Genomic DNA, 15,952 nt, shown 5'->3' with positions numbered 1-15,952 from the left:
ATTCACTGTCAGTTGGCACACAAGGCTGTGTATTGCTGGAAGTTTTATTTATATTCTGCAGCTGATTACAGAGTTTGGGGGATAATTGTAAACCTAACCCTAACCCTAAATAGGTGGTCTGTTCACACCTTCTTTCTTAAGGATATGGCTTGAAATCTGTTTTCAAGGCCCTTATTTCATATAAGATTTGTACTCCTAAATGGGTGTGCTAAAATATTTAAGGACAGAAACACCAGACAGTTTTCCCAGATAGTGTGAGGAACTGGGTTTAATATAGGACTGACTGCTCATTTTTTTCTCCATGGCAGTTTAATCTACCCATGCTTACATGTTAAATGTTCCCTAAACACAATATATTTGCTGATGAAAAACTACCAACTCTACAAGTAATGTAATAAAAATTTTTTAAGTAAAAGACATTTTTCCGGCACTGAATCCCCTGACTAACCTTGTCCTACCGCCATATTTTGGGTGGTGCGATGCCAAGAGCCACCTGTAAAACAAATTCTTCTTCCCTCTCTCTCGATCGCTTCTGTTACGCTGCACTACTGTTGCTAACATTAATACTGTCAGAAACATGGTCTGTCAGCTATTTCAGCTGCATATTCAGGGAACCATAAAATGCTATTTAAAAACCCAAATCCAACTACACGTTTTTAAGTTTTACTTTCGAGGCATGCAATTAGGATGATGACATGTTCGGAAAACCGAGCGGGCCGATGACGTCCTTCTCTGAGCTTATTTCTTATGCATTGATATAGCTCAGGGTCTACGTGCATTGTTGTGATTAGATGTGACTTATGTTCCTTGCCTCAATAAATAGTAGGCCTCGACGTGGAATTCATCAGGCTCTGTTTTTCATCAGGCGCTTTATGTATGCTGAACTATGGCTGCATCTCTTTTATGGACTAAAGCCTGTGGTGTTTTCCGCCGCAGTGTAAGAGGCAGTATATCTTTAGAGTAATCTGAGAGCTACGCAGACATGCAGACCTGGAAAAATCCAAGCCGAGTGTATTTCGTCTACTTTAAAAGCTAAAGGACAGCTCAATTGATCTCATCGCAGAGGTGATGTGTGGATTTTTTTAGCTGCAAAGATTTTGGAAAAATCGAGTGCACCTTCAAGGATGACATACGTTATTTATTAGGTATGAGGTATCCAAAGTCCTCTAATAAAACACTGTCAAATTTTTTTGGTCTGTAATTTTATTGTATTTTTCCCAGTTCAAACATGATTTTGGTTTTGAGTGTGATCACAGGAATAACAAGCAGAGCAGCAAGCATTTGTTGAATTTTTTCTTCTTTCCTCTGAGTCCAGTGCACCACTCTACACCTCAGTGATTTATAAGTTAAAAAGAGACGCTCAGCAGCTGGGTTTTGCCCACAGACATGTTAATCTCACACCTATGAGAGGCAAGGCAGTTGCCCAGCCTGGGGAAACAGTGGCAGAAATACACAGAAAAGGATGAGAACAAAGTCTTTTGTAAAAAAAAAAAAAAAATCTCTTCATGGGGCAGAGATAGAGTTTCAATGTCAAACCCTTTTCAAACAAGCTCATTTTGAACAGCGACACCTCCCAAAGGCTTTGGAGGAAGCAGGGAAGCAAGGGCATTCAACAATCGGAGCCAAAAAAGAATGAATAGGAGCCACATTAAAACACATACGAAATGGTTAAAGAATATGATGTCATGTTATGATGGTTCTCCCCCACCAACCCTCCCCACCCCGACATACTTGGAATGATTATGTCTGGCTGCTGCTGCTCTCAACACATCTGCACAACCAGCCCATTCATCGGAGGTACCTGTGCTTAGTGGGAGATAAGTAGCTTTCCACGAGAAACAAAAAGAAGATTAGCTCTGCCGTACACTGTGTTGGAGGGCATGCAGCTTTGCCCTCCAAAAGCAGAGAAAACCTGAAGAAAGTGCCTGCTTTGGTTGTTCACATCAAAGATCAAAGCCAGATGCTGATTAAGTCACAAAAATCAAAGTTAAAAAGTGCAGGAGACATCTAAGCCAATTCTCCTACAGTGGCAATTAAAGGAATGCTTTTACAAAGTTTAAACTCATTAATATTTGTTTTAGATCACTCTCAGTAAAATTTGAGCAGCTGAGCACGAGAAATAACATTCATCTGTTGTCATATTATAGGACAGGGCACATTTATTTTTTATCCCCAAAATAGAAAGGATGTAGTTGGTTTTGTCTTGCTGAAAAGGAAACATAGAATTACATTTTCAGATTAACTCTAAGCTGAACCTCACAGAGGAATTGACTTCATCAGAGCCCTCACCGACAGCTATACAAATGGCAAACAACAAACTCAATCACCTGTTTTCTCCTTCATTGCAACTGCTAATTTATTTCGTGGTCTTGGTAGAAAAAAAAGTATTTGAAGATTAAACGCATTACATCAGTGAATGGTCTCTCAAACTGCCTGGCCTGCATCGTGAGTCTGCACACAGACCTCCTAAGAGGCCTCTGCTTCTTTAAGTTATCATGCGGAGTGAGCTTTTGAAATGGATTCTCAGTGACATGGAAAATGTCCCTGCCTAATCGTCTTTTGTTTAGTTCATTTAACTCACATGGAAACAAGAGAGTGGGTCCTTAAGCCCAGCCGTGCAGGCTACCTTTACGAAGGAGGCGGCCACCTCTAAAAAGGAGCCTTGCTAAAAGACACTGCAGATGAGACCAAGACTTTGCATTCTCAGGATGAATACATGGGGTCTAAAGGTCTGACCGATCGAAAGCCCCCCTGGAGCCCAAGCGAAATCAGCCCTGAAAATGTCCCCAGTCAGCAACTGAGCATTATCTACCGTTCTAACCTGCCCCCACCCACCCCTCTCCAATTCCAGAGCTATGACAGAAAGGAATGAAACACTAGTCTGTGGCCAAAGCGTTCCTTTGAAACAGAAAGGGAGTAGCTTGGCCTCAGATGAGTGCTTGTACAGATCTGCTCCTACAGGGCTGGTTCACTTTTGTATCAACAGTTGGAAAATGAATCATGACTATTTTCTGACTCTTTTTGTAAACTGCACAATTAATCAGGTAATCTGAGTAATTATCAGATAATTTAGTAATGAACATAATTAGCAGTTGCATTCCTAAACATGTCAACTCCTGTTTCACAGAGAATGGTTTATTTTCAGACAACGATCCAAAAGAAATAGCTGAATTTCCTGAAACAGAGCCATCCTCAGCACATCTTAAGTCCTTCTTCCTCTGGGTGTAAGTGGGGGAAAAAGTGAGAAGTTATGTAATAAGTTATTGATTTTCCTCTTAAAGGGAGACTGAACCAAAGAGCCAGTGGTCTGAAGCCTCCCAGAGGAGCAGCCCCACTGATAACACTACCCTCCCTGCTGCCTCTTAAGATGGCAAGACCCCAGGCCTCGTCACATATCACTTTCACCCTCATGCCACGGGGACACAACAGAGAACAACAAAGACAATGTCTTCTGACATGGACTTCTCCTGTCTGACCACATCCATCTCTAGCAGTCAGCACCAAGCAATTACAAAAAAACAGACATCTGTGCCACAGTTTGGGTAGATAAGCAGGACAACAGCATGGAAGAGCGAGAAAAGATGAAGGGCGCTGCACTGCGGGGGGGGGGGGCTCTTTTGCCATGCAGGGGGGAGGGAAGCCAGAGAGGTGACTCTGCTGGTGAGCAGAGGTCAACTGTGCAAACATCCATCTTCTTCTTGACAGGATCCTGTCAGCCTGGGTGCTCACGTTACTAAACACAACAGGCAGGCCTCCATTGTGGTGCTGTGCTGGTCTGCAGCCATGTGTAAATGAAGTTAATATTCCCTGACCTCACGCATGGCCAAATGTGGACCCCAGTGTCACCTTGGAAATAACGCTATCTGTCGCAAAATCACAAAGCGTTCCCTTTCTGGTGGTTACAAAATCTTTAACTGACCATATGCTTTTGTTTGTGTGAGAATGAGGAATGTTTACTCGGATTCTATTCATGCAGTGCAACGCAGGGTCTCAAATTTGAACTGGCAGGTCAGATTTTTTTCTTTCCCATGCTGACATGAAATAGCCGGTTGGTCCAGTTTGCACTTATAATCACACGTCTTCCTTTCAGAATGGTGAGCCAGTAAAACTAGAAATCCATCTTGTTTGCATCAAAGCTAGAGGTAAATACAAAAAAGAAGTATCAAAAGGGATCCAGCTGCATCTGTTTTAAATGAAACAATGTGATTTAATTAATTAATTAATTAATTCCTTGTTCTTGTGTCTATCTATCACTTTCCCACAGTTGTTTGCCTGCCAAGTGTTGATAACCTTTACATGTTCTAGGATGAGCAGTTCATGAAAAATGACTGAATTTCTGTGGTAGAGTACAACTGGCATTCCATCTGGTCCTGTGTCTACAGAGACTAAATTAGGCTAAAAATGTATGGCATGTCTAGCTAAGACAAGCTGTGAAAATGGCATGAACCTGAGCTGAGAAGAATGGAAACGAAACAAAAACTGCCCAGGGCATCTATAAAGCTTAAATATCTTCATGAAACTTGTTTTCATTGCTGCTCAAAGAGTTTTCAGGATGTGTGAATAAGTTAAGTAATCGGAATATTAATGTTCAAACTAATATTTACTAACCCAGGCTCTCACTTCTCATGCTGTAGTGGATATTTAAAAATGAGGCTCTGGATATGAAAGTTATACAAGTACCATTTATTCCAGCTTGGCAAATCACGATTTTCAAACATAGTTTCCTTACTCATGCCTTAACTGCGGTTTAGTCTCTACTAATGAGCAGGAATTAAAGCAGAACATCTGCATAGGAATTGTCAGGAAGTAAATTCTACATCTGTTTTCAGCAGTGTAACTTTAGCTGAAATGTAGCACAATACTGCCCTTTTTATTGACCTGAAGCACTGTTTTCTTTTCTACAGAACCTGCAATTCCTATTTGTATAATTTTCTCCGCCTATATAAAGCACAGAGAAGCAGAGTTTGGAAGTAATACTGAAGAGCCCCAAAATGCTAGAAAATAGAAATGAGGAGTAGAGTGTTCATGCAAAAAAAAAAAAAAAAAAAAAAAATGCAATGAATTTGGTTAAAGTAAGAAGCACAACACCTCCAGACATGGTCAAATTTAATTATTAGATCATTTTTCAAAATTACCTTGCATTAAAAAAAAAAAAATTTTCTTTTTCAATCAAAAGTTCAGAAATGGCTTCACCTGCGATTGTATGAAATCAGCTATTCTATCAATGTCTAGCTTTTTACTTGATAAATGACTTTAATTATTACATTATTATTGGGCACAGCGCTGAACGCTTTTGTTTTTGTCTTGGGGTCCTTCCCTAAGTGATCACTTTTAAGGTAGTGCCAACAGGATTGGTGGAAACATTCTGAGCAGAAAATAATACATCTTATCTCAGACTGCTACCTGCCAGGCCAAAACAACAAGTAGGAAAAAGCCCGAGGCTGAGAAAGAATGCTACTATTCACAGGAAACAGGCACTGGTAGTGACAGCATGCAATCCCATCCATCACCAATTTATTTCAATCTTGAGTGATTTGGGTCCATTTGGGTCTCTTGTGATATTCGACACATACCTATCATTTGCATAATTAAGCTCCGGAGCAGTGGCAAAAGACAGCCATTTGGTGTATTAAATTCACACCTTATCAATCAAGGGAGCATCAAGATGTATGAGGACCTCCTGACTTCTTGGCCTCATTTGAAATGCTAAATACAGCCTTTTCTTCAAGCCTGGAGCTAGACCTGGCTGCCTGGTGGCTTCCATACACGTAAGCTGTCGCGGTCAGATCCCAGCCCTTTCCCTCAGGGGGTTTAATCATCAATCAGTCTCCTACTAACTTCTGTCTAACTCCCTGACAGTCAAGATGGATGGTGCCAGCATCTACAGGATGCTGTATCCTCTCATTAGTTCTCTAGTTAGCATGCACCGATAGCAGTGAGATATGGCCCGTTTTATCTGTTTTCCACCAGACAGCAGTCTCTCCCTTTTCTGGGACAGGGTCAACAGTTAATCATTTCTCAGGCACTGGTTACTTAGTACCACAATGATGCGATGTGTCAAAATTGGACAACATACATTCCCGGGATTGAGCAAAACAAAGACACCAGTGTCCTCCCACAAGGGTCCTCTTTCTGTTTAAACGACTCAGTGGCTCCATTGCCACCAGTGGCCAGCGCTAAACAGAACCAGCAGATGAATGGGCGCTATTTTCACAACACGCACTTCTTTGCAAAATGAAGCCTTCGCAGGCTGCGGGGACACTTCAACTGGCCTTTTTCAACAGCCATTACGCTGAGATCACTGAACGAACACGGCGCAGATTGCCACAAAAGAGTTAACAACGGACCGAGAGGGGGGGATTTTGTGTGTGTATGTGTGTGGGTGAGGGTGGGGTGGGATAGGAGTGGGTGGGGGGGTGGGGGGGCAGAGATGATGAATGAGTGGATCACAACAACTTTTGGAGAAGGCCTTTGCATCCACACAGAGGCTCCTCAAATTACATGAGTGACAGCTCAACTCGCTTACTCCACCCCCACCCTCCCAGTGCCCGCTTTATAATCATAGCACAGTTGCTCATTCTAAAACAGGCCAGTTAAAAAGTGTGTTAAGGAGTCAGTTTTCTTTACAATAAGTGCTTGTCAGATAACTACAAACCAAAGTCACCTTTTGGTTGTCATTATTCAAGGCAACACATGCTCAGCAAAGACTGAATGTAATGGAAATTATTTTCACGTGTTTACAAGACCACTGTAATCCTGGCTAGATCCTTAAGTGGCTTTAACCCGTTAGGAGCAACTAGAATGTCAACAACCCATTAACGGTTAGGTGTAGTGTCAGTCACTTTTTATGCAATCTGTCCCTATCTAACATACCCAAATGAAAAGATTATAGCAGAATAAAAGGAAAGCCAAAATACATGTATGAGACTTTAATTGAAGGATAACATTATTTCAAACATGTATCCTTTTCACAAATAGGGCTTTATCTCAGCCAAAAACAATAACTAGAAAGATCTTCAGAGATCACAGGGTTCGGGATTAGGACTGGTTGACCTTGACAGGCAAAGTGTATTTCACTAAACTGCAGAATCATTTAGATTTGCAAAAATCATTAAAACTTTCCAAACCACTAAAATGAACGAGCACTCAGATGTTTGCTCTGTCAGGAGTTGGGAAAGCAAAAACTGAACCTATTAGTAGTACAACACAGAAAATACTAAACTTCCCTGTGCTTTGCCCCTCTGTATAATACATTTTTCCAATGTACCAAATGTATAAACAGACATATGTTGGCAATGCTTCATTTTAACTCTTCACATTAAAAGTCCAGGAGTTAACATATCAACAGAAAAAGATAAAGTCACAAGATAAAGTAGGCTACTTTTACGGCACTAAGACAAACTGGTTCAAGGATCTCACTTATTCTTCCTACGGTCACAGATACTTGGACTTATTGCTCTGCTGTTCAGCTGATAGAAATACTTTGAATAGCTTTTAGATTGTTCTAGGTGGAAACTACTGAATGGACAATTTGATGTCAGTGGAGCAACTGGAAGAAGTGCTGATGGTGCACTGTGATTCTCATTTTATTTAGATTAACTACCCCTTAATACAAAAGCATCTCATGCCTCAGTAGAGATAAAGCTCATAAAGGTGCAGTGTCAAGACTGGAATCTTGATCGGCACACGCATTAAGGTGCCTCCATCCCTCGGGTTTTTAACAACTAAAGGATAGACTCATTGTGCTGTTGCCCACATCTGCAGGTTATTTGTTGTAGTTGACACATTAACAGATTAATTAATAGAGACATGCAACCATCTTTTGTTGTGAGAACTCTGTACCAAGATGTAATAAAAGGTAGTTAAAATGACTCTGACAACCCGGAGCAGTTGGTTGTTCTGCTGCACCACACTCCCCGTGGAAATAAATTGTGTGCTTTCTTTCAACCTGAGTGCACAATCGGATCTTATGTGTGCGTATAAGAACAAAAGAACAATAAGAAGGGGTTTTGTGGGGTCGGATAAGCGATAGCCTCCTAACATTAGCACAACTTGAGGCAGGCTGTGTTGCTCTAAATTACATGGTCTAATATATTTCATTAGCACACCTCCCTCAGAGGGTCCCTAATGGATGACAGCATGGCATAAAAGCTTGTCTGCCAGGGACACTAATTTGTTCTCAGACACATTCCGTTCAGTTATTACTGGCTGCTGCTCCTTATAAGCTGCTTAGATTGAGGTTGCTCGCTTTGCAAAAAAGAAAAAGTTTGGCTAATAAGGGGCGCTGCTTAGGTTCCGTGACCCAAGTACCTAAGTCGCCCCCTTTTAATCTGCAGTGATTTCTATCGCTCAAGTCAGGTGTCTACTGGAAGTAATCCTCTGGGAGTTCAGAGTGACAGAAAGCACATTATCGGTAATTGTAGTGGAACACTCGGCACCACAACAATCCAAAAACCAGCCTCCCTTCATAAATATCCCGAGGCCGAAATGCCACAGTACAGCGGCAATTTGTTTTCCCACTCTGTCTGGGTCATTTGGCCGGGTCACAGAGAATACTGAGTGACTGGATGGACTTCCTCTAGACCTGTATATTCTGCTAGTGATTGTCTTGGCTTCCAGCCAGTAACACAGAGAGAAGTGTTGGGAACTGCGGAGCTAAACTCAAGATATTATTTAATCCCAGTGTCAACAGAGTCATGTCAATAAATTAAAACCCTCATAATCGCTTAATACAAAATCAAATTATTAGACTTTATGCAAGTTTATTCCTGTCAAACCAGCTCATGTAATCCTACTATCACACACAACTATACGTCCACTGGTGCCTAAATTGTCATTCACCTGTTTTGCATGATCTAATCACAAATACTATTAAGTTCATTACCTTTTTTTTTTATTTTTTTCATTTATAAAATGAACTGAATTATTTATAAAATGTTGTTAAATAAAAAAAAGTCTGAGAATTTCTCCCAAAAATTACATAAAAAATAAATCAATAAATGAGTGAAAGTGACTCACGTTCACATGCGTCTCCCTTCTGATGAAATCCAGCTTTGCATATACATTTCCCAATGGGCACTAGCCATTCCCCCTCAGCACTGCAGTGCATCTTAGGAGAGTTATCGGCTTCCTCCTCGGCATCGCTCACGCACATACCCTCGACCTCCACTAGCGAGGAGAACTCTGATCCCGTCACGGTGTCTGGGAACGTGGCCAGGTTCTCGATGATAGACCAACACTTCTTGTAATAAACTTTGACAGAGACCAGGGCGATGCACGCTCCTACATCCTGGAAGGCCAGGTAGAAGCCCCGCCTGGACAGGGGGCCAATTATGCGCACTTCGGTGTTCAGCTTCATCTTCCTCTCACCTAGGTCACCCTGAGTGAAGCTTTCATCTGCTGCAATTGTGTCTATTTTCACGTACTGGTTCTCCCGTAAGCTTCGTCCTACCTCTGAATCTGTTTCCTGGTAATACAAGTTGAATGTCTCCTTGCAAGTGCCCACCACACCAGGTAGGCTGTTACAATCCCTCAAGGTGAATTTCAGCTCCACAAAAATTCTCTGGGCATCGCCCTTCTCTATCCAGTTAGTCCGAAGCCAGTTATTCTGATTGGGTTCCATGACTTGGCAAACCTGGTATGTTCGGATGGGTGTATAGTTCTCATCCAAGCCGCTTATCTCTTCCCACTGAAAGAACACAACACAAATTTGTACATGAATGCATCCACACAGAAACAAACTTGAATGTGAAAGCAATAACAGAGATAGGTGTCTAATGAAGAAACTTAAACTGCAGGTGATTACACAAAGGTTTATGAAATATAGTCATTTCAGACAGCTTTGTATACAAAAAACTGCAGAGAAGGTAGATTATCCGTTTATCGCACAAGCATATCTTTAAAGAATGATGGTGCTCAGTTTATCTGCTTGTGCTCACATTATTTATTTAAAAAGTCCCCCCCACACACACACACTTTAATCAGCAAGTTAGAAGTGGTTTGCTTGAGGCCTTTGTGCTCTGAATGCCAAAAGCCGACAGAGTTTAGCTGCAGAAAACAGCCTCTTGCATGCTCCATCTTTCCTCAGGACAGACCTCTCCGAGCAGAGGACTATAGCACATACATATTATTATTCCTATCACATATGTGAGACATCACAGATAGCAGGGGAAAAAATCCAGATATATGGAGCACATCCGCATGCACTCGATGCGGTTCTGCAGACTTACCCCATTGGGAGGATAGGAGATCCACTCCAGTTCTGTCTGCTGTGCCTTGGAGTCCAGTAGAATCACTAGTGACAGGAAACCAAGAAGCAGGTGGTTAAATCTCACCGGGGCATCGGGCCTTGGAATTACTGATAGGCCACACATCTATACAGCACAAACCCGCGACCTAATTTCTGCCAGCAGCAAAATAGAAACGCAGAAAGGAAGGTATACACTGCAGCAGACAGGTCCTCATGCTTGGAACTTTATAGCTGACTATGAAAAACACTAACGAAACATATGTAATAGGAATCACTACAAAAAAAATAAGCATTTGTATCTATTTTATAAATTTTCCTTTTTTAAATTAAAAGTAATTTTAGCATGGAAGTTGTTGCCTTACGAAGAAAGTAGCTCTTATTACCCTGGACTTACAAGTGCAAAAAGATGAAGGCTATTTTGAGCTCCAGACGGCCACAAAACTACAGCGAAACAATGTGTGACATGCGGCGTCTCCGCAATTTTAAAGGCCGGCGGCGACGAAGAGGGCAGTGGGGACGCGTGCGAGAGCGCAGAGCGGCACCGCGGCGGCTTCCCGAAAAATGGAGGAAGTTGTTTCAATTGTATTTAATATTAGCAGACATCTACATCACGACGGGGACGGGAAGCGGCCACGGTGCACCGCCGGGGGAAAAGTCAATCAATAAAATGAATATTTACTTATTTGTTTATTTTTTGCATATTTAAAAAAATAAATCAAACGTCTGATGGAGGTCTACGAAATCCCGCATTCACCTGTGATTTACAATTCCTCACACCATTCCAGCATCTACGGTTATTACACTGTACTTTCCGCTACGAACACCAGTTCCTGCGGCTGACTTTATGCTTTTACTAACACGATCGTAAAATGTCATTTAACTCAATTCTGGCTAAATGAAGGCGCCAATTATTAGCTGTTATCGTGTATCTGAATTCCCTTCCATTTTAGTCTTCGATTGCCTTGACTCTAGAAGACTTGAAAGTCTAAGGCAGATCATGTCTCCGCATCGTTCCACTGGATTTTCCTTCCAGGAAACAAGAACAGACACGACTGTCAAAAGCCGAGGACACTTTGGAGGAAATAACGCTCCGAAACTGCGTCCTGATAGAAGGCTTACTCACTTCCAGCGAGGCGAGACTGCTGCTGAGATATAAACCCACTTATGCCTGACAGACCGTTAATCTATAACGAGCAGGTTATTTGTACCGATTACCCACTGATGCTGGAACAAAAATTAAAAAAAACTAGAGCCTCTGCGCCTATTCTACAGCGTTTAGTTGCCGTGCGTAAAAACACCAAGAGACCGCTTACACCAAAGCCTGGTAGCAGACAATTCTGTTATCCCTGCTCAGTTATCACCTGACATTAAAATTCCGAGTAACTAAAAGAAAAAAGAGATATTTTTCTTTCAATGTCAGGACGCGATGTGCTGATTTTTGACATATTTATGTTAATGTCGTCTCCAACTGCAGTGGGGTGGAAGAGAGGAAAACTTTAGGAACTTACCTTCCTTCGCATTCTGTGCTTCACCGCTGTCTACATAAAAGCATAAATGAAGGCAAAACGTAATCCACAGACACGGGAGAGACCTGGAGAGCATGGTGCAGCTGTGGATTTCAATCTAGACCGTAACTAGCTTTGCCACCGTCTCGCGTGCTTCCCATTGACGACACTGAATCGGCTCTATGTACAACAATCCACTGGTCTCCACTCAAATATCGTCTGCTGCCGCTGGGAGGAGACTAAAGCTCCACTCGTGTCAGTTAGACGGACGGGCAGAGGCATTATCCAACAGCAGCGCGAAGAAGGGAACGCAACAGACATGGAGAGCCAATACGAAGATGGAGGTGGAGTTTAAGGGGGATGAGCAGACTGGAGGTCCACGGCTGTGGAAATGTTGTCAGGAAAAGGGCAAGGGATTTTTTAGTATAGTGGATGTCTCAGCTGAACTCTACACGCACTCACACAATACAGCTCTAGTGAAAAACACAGACTTCCGCGGCGTTTGGTGATTTCAACTTTTATTAATTTTTCGGATGATGTCACGGTTGATTTTGTTTTTAATTAAAGGTCTTCTGGAAATCAGTTCAGACACTGTGGAGAGGAGACAGTCAAACATCTAATCTGTAAACTCGTAATAAATCTTCACCTTCAGTTAAAAACTGTTATTTTGTGTTGTTGTTTTTTTTAGCTTCTGTGAAGCACTTGTCATTTTTATCTCGAACGGTGCTATACAAACAAAATTTACTTACTTACTTTATTTCAATTATAAACAATAATATGCTTAAAAATGAATTTCATCGCTCTCCCTGGGTCTGAAGCAACCTCACCACAAAGAAATATCTGAAGCAACCACAGCCTCTGAACAAGTGCTGACACATAATGTGTTAAAGTACTAGTAATCCTTCATCATGATGTTATTCAAGTGAAGAAAAGATAAGTGGGCGAAGTCAAGAGTATTTATAATGTAGTTTAATTGTTATGTTACTGATTTTCAACAGATTGCCTTTCCCAGTGTTCTTTCATTTCCAGCTGTGTATATTGATTAGCCCATATATCCAAGTGCATGACTTTATGCCTTTGACTCATTACCATGAGATAATGCAGTTAGAGTGTGTGTCTCTTTAAAGTTGGTTTTCCTGGTTTTTCCTAGTGTGTGAATTATATGTGATTGCAATGTTGTGTTTCAGCTCAGCTTCATTCAATTAGAATTTTATTAGAGTCTAAAAGCACCACATTTCTGTTCAAACAAGATTTTGTATGGCTATGTGGATGCTGGATGTATCACAAGCAACACAAAAAGGCTTCAGCATTGTGTGTGTGTGATGTGGCCAAATTTACATGTTAAACCAACAGCACTGTATATGGTGTCTGTTGTATATTACTGTGTTTTGTTAAATGCACCTCTGGCTGAATCACAATTTTATTTTTTGGCCATTTACTGTTTCGTACTGCTAAACTCAAAGAGGACGTCTGCTTCTTAACTCTAGATTTCTCATTATTGGACTTATCCAGACAAGCTTTGCATGATCCACAGTTCAAAATAGACCCTCTATGACTGTCTTATAATAGGTCTGGGCACAGCTCCATCAGTTAACCCTCTGCCCCAAACATTTAGTTTTAATTCCATCTTCCACGCATGACTAAGATGACCACCCATATGGAAAAGAAATAGAAAAAACTTATAAAAGACTTGCATCAGATTTGCTTCATATAGTGAATCATATAAGGCTTATATGATTTACTCATGAAAGTGGCCACTTTCTCATTACTTTCATATATTGTTTTAGTAAGTATCCAAAACATACAAGTTTCATTTATATGATTCTTCAAGGGATCTTATATCTGTTTTCACTCTTGTATGCTTTTCATACAAGTTTCACACAAGACAGATACAAACTTTATAAGATTTATATATATCTTTTCCATATGGGCATATCTGTTCTCAGTGACATCATACACAGCCAAAAGTAGAAAAACACTGTCTGAGCATTTCTGAACTTTTAGTTCATCTGTTTCCTTGTTCATGCTTTGACCCCATTATTTTAAACATTGGATATGATTACTGAGAACATCCACAATTGTAATATAAATAAAAGAACAGAGGGAGGATGGCTTTTCCAGGCTTTGATAAATGTGCTATGTACAGATGTGGAGGAGGAAAACAGAATGACTAGATTAAAAGAAAATCAAAGTATAATTAAAAAGTTGCATTTCAGGCTGAGTGGAAGTGGGTTTCCATTGTTTCCTGGGTTCTTATAGGTGAAGGAGTCTTTAATGTTTGAGCCAAATATAGCATTTGATGGAGAGACATTAAATGGCGTTTTTAATCTGTGGAAGGTCACCTTAAGAAAGTCCCACAGAGACAGGCCACTCACACAACAGGACCTGTTTCATTACTGCTCCCGTGCTTCAGAGACTTTCAGCTTAAAGATGGACCCACCGGGGGTCTTTAAGTAACAAACAACCATAAACAAAGAATAAAACACAATTAAAAAGTCTAAAGTTAATTTCCCGCTTTCTCAGATGACTTGGCATATCACTTAAAAATTAAAGCATAAAGCGGCGCTCATTATCCCTTTATACATACAGCATTTGTTGCAGGTCACTAATTAATCTCCATTACCTCCCAACAAGCAAAACAACTGTAATTATGCCCCACAAATATTGATTAATAAACTGTGTACATAAAAATGGACGGAAGCAGACAAGGACTCACTTCAAGGTTTATTTACTTTTGCTTTTTTTGTATGTTGTTTTGTTTGTTTATTATGCAAATTGCACCTAATCCATTTTGTCCTTGATACACAATGGAGTCCTGCATGTATGTATTTCATAGACGATTGTTTGAATTCATCTGGATTAATGTTACCTTTTTTTATACACACACACACACACACAGAGAGAGAGAGTTACATATATTAGCGGCTGAATCCTCATACTATATTTCAACATCTTTTGTGCCCATCTATTCATTCACAGCAGTTTTCAAAATAATCTTGACTGATGTTCAAGGAATGCAATCCCAATCAGGCATCTACCAGCCATAAGATGGATAACATGGACAGCATCACCACAGCCCTGCAAACAGCTCATTTCACAACAAGGTTCCTGAACCTTAGATGGGCAAGGATGAAAATCAAACCAGTCAGGCCTGTCAGTTAGGAAAGGGATCAGGACTGATAACATCTCCTTCTTCAGTGAAAAGAAAAAGATCCCACTGCTTGATAGGGCAGCCAGTGAAGAGTCTTTGGAGCGCTCATCCAAGCACATGACTTCCTCAGTCATTACATAATTTTATGAAGGCCTGGAGAAAATAGACTGAAGACCTTCACAGTTAAATTAAGTTCTGGTCCTACCTGCTTACCCTGATGCCAACAAATATGTCTGCAAGTAAATTCTCCCTCTATGCCCTGTTTGGAAAACACATTCTCCAACTACAACTAGAATCAACCAACATACGCTATTATCAGGAGAAGTGTTGTGCTCAGCTGAGCACCAACTCCCCAAAAGTCAAAACAAATGAGAGGAAAAAACTTGAGGTCTCAGAAGTCACTAGAATGGAGGACGAGATGTTCACAATTACAGTTGTAAGCCAGTGGCATTAGAAAAAATACATAAACCTGAGGTATATTTACTAGCAGGGCCATGCCATGGGCCAACATATGGAAGATTTAACAAGAAAGTCTGAGATTCCTTAATAGAGCAATGTATCTATTTATGTATCTTAAGTCCATGTAAATTTGATCTTTTGAGTGACTCAGAAATGAACTGCCACCATTAACTGCATCCATAACCCCAGTTTACTCTTATAATAGAGCACAAATCAGGTATGATACAGATGACATCATGATTGGTTCTGTGCAAGCTGGCAGAGGTTTTGGAGTCACATAGAGCAGAACTAAATAACACCAGTGCATCAACATCCCAATCACAGAGTCAGTTAATCAGGTAAGCTGTTGGGATATAGAAGCAGGGTGAAACGCCTTCTCCTATCCAATGGAAAGTGGCTACAGAGGTGTCACTGGAAAATCCATGCAACAACTAAGGCTCTTGGCATTAGCGGAGCCATGCAGAGTACGACAGTGAAAGAATGGCTAAAGAGTCTGGACAAGGCAGTTTCTGGCTGTGGCTCAGGAATAAATGCAAAGTGGGACAGGAAAGGATCTATACAGCAAGCTGCAGGAAGTAGTAGAGCAAA

The 15,952-nt window shown here is 41.0% G+C and overlaps 1 protein-coding gene across 2 annotated transcripts in view; it reads right to left on the bottom strand.

The window, feature by feature from the left end:
- epha7 (eph receptor A7) overlaps positions 1-11,972 on the bottom strand; it is an 81,890-nt gene extending 69,918 nt beyond the window's left edge. The window contains exons 1-3 of one of the 2 annotated variants that reach the window (XM_084954316.1): positions 11,758-11,972; positions 10,230-10,294; positions 9,019-9,688 (exon numbers count right to left, since the gene is read on the bottom strand). In XM_084954316.1, the coding sequence (XP_084810442.1) occupies positions 9,019-9,688; positions 10,230-10,294; positions 11,758-11,851 (829 nt within the window). In that variant the 5' untranslated portion in view covers positions 11,852-11,972. The remainder of the gene's footprint in view (positions 1-9,018; positions 9,689-10,229; positions 10,295-11,757) is intronic. The other variant, XM_084954317.1, reaches the window with a different exon arrangement.
- Positions 11,973-15,952: the final 3,980 nt, after the last annotated feature.

The sequence above is a fragment of the Perissodus microlepis genome, chromosome 15 (genome assembly GCF_051167445.1).
Source record: "Perissodus microlepis isolate ML-2025 ecotype Zambia chromosome 15, ASM5116744v1, whole genome shotgun sequence".
NCBI lineage: Eukaryota > Metazoa > Chordata > Actinopteri > Cichliformes > Cichlidae > Perissodus > Perissodus microlepis.
This window is presented reverse-complemented; position numbering and strand designations above follow the sequence as displayed.